Here is a 5979-nt window from a genome sequence, read left to right on the forward strand (position 1 = left end):
AGTGGTAAAAGCATCCCTGGCTTCATTCCTCAGTATAAAAAACAAACACCCGGAGAGAAAAAAATAGACAACTCCTGTCTTTTATAAGATGTTTCTATCTGGGGAGCTAGCCAATCACAGAATATATTTTTATACAAAGGAGTAAAGAATTCAAAAAGGCTCTTCTGGTCTAAACCGCTCTGGGGGCAACGGCTTATGGTGCAGACATGGCCAAGTCCAAGAACACACCACGCACAACCAATCCCCGAAAATGGCACAGAAATGGCACCAAGAAACCCCCATCACAGAGATATGAATCTCTTAAGGGGGTAGACCCCAAGTTCCTGAGAAATATGCGTTTTGCCAAGAAGCACAACAAGAAGGGCCTGAAAAAGATGCAGGCAAACAACGCCAAGGCCATGAGTGCACGTGCTGAGGCTGTCAAGGCCCTGGTAAGGCCTAAGGAGGTGAAGCCCAAGATGCCAAAGGGTGCCAGCTGCAAACTTAATCACCTTGCCTTGCTTGTCCATCCCAAGCAAGGGAAGCGTGCTCGTGCCCACGTGGCCAGGGAGCGCAGGCTGTGCCGGCCAAAGGCCAAAGCCCAAGCCAAGACCCAGGCTACAACTCCAGCTCCAGTAACAGCATCGGCTCTGGCTCCAGCTCCGGTTCCCGCCCCCAAGGGTGCCCAGGTCCCTGTGAAGGCTCCATAGTAAAACCTCTGTGAATGTGAGGACAGAAGGACTGGTGTGACCCCCTGATCCCCTGTCTATGGGGACTGGTGTCCTCCTGTGCTCTTTGTATAAATAAATCCAGAGGCAGGATCTATTAAAAAAAAAAAACAAAAAAACACAGACTTGTAGGAGGTCTAATTAACAAGGGCTTTGGGACAACTTCATTGTTTTGGGAGCTCAGATCTCTTGCTGTTGACCTTCTTGCCATGCTCTAAAAGACTGGGGTTCCTAGAAGTGTGGAGCTGGTTAAATATGCTGTTTGTCTAGTAGGATCAGAGGTATACAGAACGAGCGAGTAGCCCCTGGATCACCTTTATTTCCCATCAGAAAGTGAACTTGGTGGAAAAACTGATTCAGAAGCAGGAAGTGGTGTTCCAGCCCTAATTATGCAACCATGACACTGTGCCAGGGCTGCCCCTCTACAGCACAGACACTGGCTGCCTGGGGAGGCTTAGCTCTCCTGGGAAGAGTAAGGTGCAGGATGAGTGAAAATGAACTTACTAGGTCTTAAGTTTATAGGGTTGTGGTTTATTCTGGGGGTGGGGGGCCGGTTAAAATGTTTGTTAAAAAAAACTTTAATGGACTTCACCTTTTTAGAGGGTGAATATTCTCTTTGAGGTGATGGAAATTGCATGAGTAAAGGAAAATCTGAGTGGCTTTGGTAATGAAAGAGTGCAGGAATGTCAGGATTCTCGCAGCTGTTTTAGTAGGCAGAGTGCTTGCACTTGGGGAATAGCACCACGAGAAGTCTCAATTTTCCCTGATGTTTGTTCCTTTCGCTCTGTGTACTCCTCGCCTCACAGATTTAAATACCAAATTGCTTCTATTACTTCACAGTTTCCACCTGGGGTCTCGGGAGTTTGCACAGAGCCAAAAAAGCATCTGCAGTTCCCCCCTTTTTGCCACATCTTATAACTCGGGGGCTTCTTTCTGAGCTGTTTATGTCATCAGCACTCTATCTCTGGTATTCCTGGTCGAGTTTTTAGTTTCAACTGAAGCCGTAACCCCAGAAGTGGCGGGACTCCCCGTGCTTAAAATCCAACACCAGCTTGAGGGTTTTCTGCAGTGATGCAGAAGGTGACTTAATTTTTGAATCTGCCTTTTTACCTTTGTGAGCTCTGCTGAGATTTTTTTAATAATTTTTAAATTTGGAAGATTTTATAAAACACTTAAAGATAATTTTTCTGTAGTTACAGAAAATAGTTTTAACAGTCTTATTTGCTTATTTTAGTCTTTGAACACTGGGATGGAAAATCATAGTCAATAGATTGAATTCTGTCTGCCAGTGCTGTGTGGCACTGATTAAAATGAAGTGCATTTGTTTATTTGAATGCAAATTGGGGGTTTTTGTTTGAAAATAGTTTGATGCATGCATGAATGAGTTTGGTCATTTTGACTAAATTGATCTATTAGTTATCTGAATGATTAGTTACTTTCAGTTTGGGGATTAATTTATTTTGGGTGCTGTGACCAATATTCCCCTCACTGAGTTGCTAAGCGGCAAGCATGCTGAGAGATGTTCCCCAAGAACTGGCCTGTTTACTAGATAGCTACTCCTGAACCTGTCCTTGGAAAAAGTCCCCTGCAATGGCTGGAGCTCCCTTCCTTCCCTGTTTTAGTCAACTTTTTCACTGCTGAGACTAAAAGACCTGACAAGAATGATTTTAGAAGAGGAAAACTGAGGGCTTACAGTTTCAGAAGTCTGTTTGTAGACAGCTGGCTCCATTCCTCAGGGCTCCTCCAGGTGAAGCTGAACCTAATGACAGAAGAGTGTGATAGAGGAAAGTGGCTCACATGATGATCAGAAAACAGAGAATCCACTCACCAGATACAAAATAGGCACACTACCAATGACACACCTCCTCCAGCCACACCCTGTCTGCCTTTAGTTACCACTCAATTGCATCAGGGGATTAATTCACTGATTGGGTTAAGGCTCTTATAACCCAATCATCTGTCCTCTAAACCTTCTTGCGTTATCTCACTGAACTTTTGGGGGACACCTCACACTGAAACCATAATATTCCCTTATGATTTTTTTCTGTTCTTCACCAGTATCTCATGCAGTGGGACTGAGTGGGTTGGTGTGATAGCTTGATGGGCTCTGAGAGGTTGGAGGTGAGACCTTGGAAACATTTCCCCAGCTCCCATATGGTCCTTGCATCTCTCCTAGTTTCTGGCTCTTTCCCTATCCTTCAGAAGTTCAGTGCCCTGTGACTAGTGGCCAAAGGCTCATACCGAGACCTCAGTCCTACCTGCCCCTGTGTGCTAGGCTTCAGGACCCTTCTTTCCTTCCTGACTTCAAAGTTCATTCTTGCTATTTTCATGTTGTATTCTAATCGATGTGTGATTAATTCTGTATTCCTGGTCCCTAGAACAGTGGCACCTAGTAGGGCTTCAATTAGTACTTGAGTAAATGAATGAACAAATGTTAGTTTATTGATGGAAAATAATCCGACTTGGCTGTTTTTAAAACAAATGACCAAGTCTTCCCAAATCTTCCGTGAATATTATTTCAAGTATTATAGGGAATTCATGCTTGAGTTTGCAGCATATGTACCATCAATTTATCATTTTTATTTCATCAGTAAAAAAGGCTTAAAGGAAATACAAGTTCATGGTTTAAAAGTTCAAATAGTCCCTCAATTCCTGTTTTGATTTCTTATGAAACTTTTCTGAGATAATGTATAAATATACATGCATATGCTTACATATTATGATTCACATTTATAAGGAGATATTATATGCCCGTTTTCTTAGTCTTAGTGTAAGACCCTGACCAAGTGAATATCTTGCCCCTGCTTTTTCAGTTCTTCTAAAATAGGTAGTATGTTTGTCTTAATTCCTGAATGAGATCCATTTTTTTTTTTTTTTTTTTTTTGGGTCTATTTTAGGATAAGTTTTGGCCGCATATTTTAGAAAACCTAAAATAACTCTGGCTTAAATAGACAAGTTTTTCTCCCACCTGGGTGAAGTCCAGCTCACAGTATCAGGAACCCAGGTTACTCTGTTGTGTTGATTTGCTGTCCTTTAATGCATTGTCTTGGGATTCCAGATGGCCATTTAAGCTCCAGTCATTACATATATACTAGGTATTAGGAAGGAGTTATCTCCCTTTGCCCTATATTATGAACACCCTTTAAGGAAACCTCACAGAAGTGTCATATAAGACTTTTGAGCAGATTCAGTTAAAAACTAGTGATTCTTTTACAAAGGAAGAAGTAGATATTGAGTTGGCTGTCTAGCACTTTCTGCCATAATCAGTCCACTCTTCAAATAAGTGCAAGACCCCTTACCCCCAATTTTTTTTTCATATTTTTATTGGTGCTTTATAATTATGTATAATAGTGGGATTCCTTGTTACATATTTGTACATATATACAATATACACACACAATATAACAATATAATTTGATCAGTATTGTTCTCCATCTCCATTGCTTTCCTCTACTGATCTCCCTTCTATTTTTGCAAAATTCCCACCCCAAACTTTTTTCCCCCTCTTCTCTCTCTAGATTTCACATATGAAAGGAAAACATATAACCCCTAATTTTCTAAATTTAGCTTATTTTGCTTAATATGTTTTTGAGTTTCATTCAATTTCTGGCAAATGACATGATTTCATTCTTTTTTATGCCTTAAAAAAACTGGTTGTGTACATGTAACACATTTTATTCACGTATTCCCTCATTGATGAATACCTAGTTTGGTTCTATAATCTGGCTATTGTGAATTGTGCTGCTGTAAACGTGGGTATGCACATATTGCTGTAGCATGTTTACTTAGATTTTTTTAATTAAAAAAATTTCTTTAGTTGTAGATGGACACAATTCTTTTATTTATTTTTACATGGTGCCAAGGATTGGACTCAGTGCCTCACATGTGCTAGGCAAGTGCTCTGAGTCACAACCCCAACCACTTACTTAAATTCTTTAGGATAAACACTGAGTGGTGGTATAGCTGGGTTATATGGTGGTTCTAGTCCTAGTCTTTTGAAGAAACTCTATACTGATTTCCATAGTGGTTTTGATAATATACAATCCCTCCAACTATGTATGTGTTCCTTTTTCTCCACATCCTCTCCAGCATTTATTATTGTTTGTATTCTCTCTCTCTTTTTTTTTTTTTTTTTTTTGGTACAAGGGAATGAACCAAGGGGTACTTAACCACTGAGCCACCTCCCCAGCCCTTTTTTATATTTTATTTAGTGACAGGTCTTGCTGGATTGCTTACGGCCTTGCAAAATTGCTGAGGGCTGACTTTGAACTTGCAGTCCTCCCGCCTCATCCTTGTGAGCTGCTGGGATTACAGGCATGCACCACTGTGCCTATCCTATTGTTTGTATTCCTGATGACTGCCATTCTAACTGGAGTGAAATGAAATCTCAGTGTAGTTTTGTGCATTTCCCTACTTGCTAATGATGTTGAATATTTTTTCCCACATATTTGTGACCCTTTGTATTTCTTTTTTAAGAATTATCTGATTAGTTTATTTGCCCATTTATTGATTGGCAATCAAGGTTTTTTTTTTTTTTTGAGTTCTTTATGTATTTTAAATATTAGTGCTCTGTCAGAAGAGTAGTGAGCAAAGATTTTCTCCTATCATGTAGGTTCTCTTCACATTCTTACTCATATCCTTTGCTATACAGAAGCTTTTAAATTGGATTCCATTTCTTTTTTCTTATATTTTCTGAACTTTAGGAGTCCTATTGAGGAAGTTGTTGCCTAGGTCTGCCTCTATGTTGAAGTATTTACCCTATGTTTTTCTTCAAGTTGTTGCAAAGTTTCTGGCCTAATTCCCAGATCTTTGATACATGTTGAGTTGACTTTTGTAGAAGGTGAGAGAGAGTGTGTAGTCTTATTCTTCTACACATGGATGACTAGTTTTTCCAGAACCATTTGTTAAACAGGCTCTCTTTTCTTTACCATATGCTTTTGATGACTTTGTCAAGGATCAAATGATTGTATCTCTGTGGGTTTTTCTGCATCTTCTATTGTGAAACATTGGTTTATGTGTCTGTTTTTATGCCAGTACTATGCAGTTTTTGTGACTACAGCTTTGTAGTATAATTTGAAATTGGGTATTATGATGCCTCCAGCATTGTGTTTTTTTTTTTTTTATTCCCCTCCTCTGAATTGCTTTGCCTGTTCTAGGTCTTTTATTCTTCCAAATTAATTTTAGGAATGATTTTTCTAGTACTATGCAGATTGTAATTTTTTTTTTTTTTTTTTTTTTTTTTTTTTTTTTTTGGTACCAGGGATTGAACCCA

At 39.6% G+C, this 5979-nt stretch overlaps 1 protein-coding gene across 1 annotated transcript; it reads left to right on the forward strand.

Moving 5' to 3' along the window:
- The first annotated feature begins 206 nt into the window (after positions 1-206).
- LOC124964119 (60S ribosomal protein L29-like) lies at positions 207-689 on the forward strand. Its single transcript, XM_047524013.1, has one exon. The coding sequence runs from the start codon at positions 207-209 to the stop codon at positions 687-689; it is 483 nt and encodes a 160-aa protein (XP_047379969.1).
- Positions 690-5979: the final 5290 nt, after the last annotated feature.

The sequence above is a fragment of the Sciurus carolinensis genome, chromosome 14, assembly GCF_902686445.1.
Source record: "Sciurus carolinensis chromosome 14, mSciCar1.2, whole genome shotgun sequence".
NCBI classification, from domain to species: domain Eukaryota; kingdom Metazoa; phylum Chordata; class Mammalia; order Rodentia; family Sciuridae; genus Sciurus; species Sciurus carolinensis.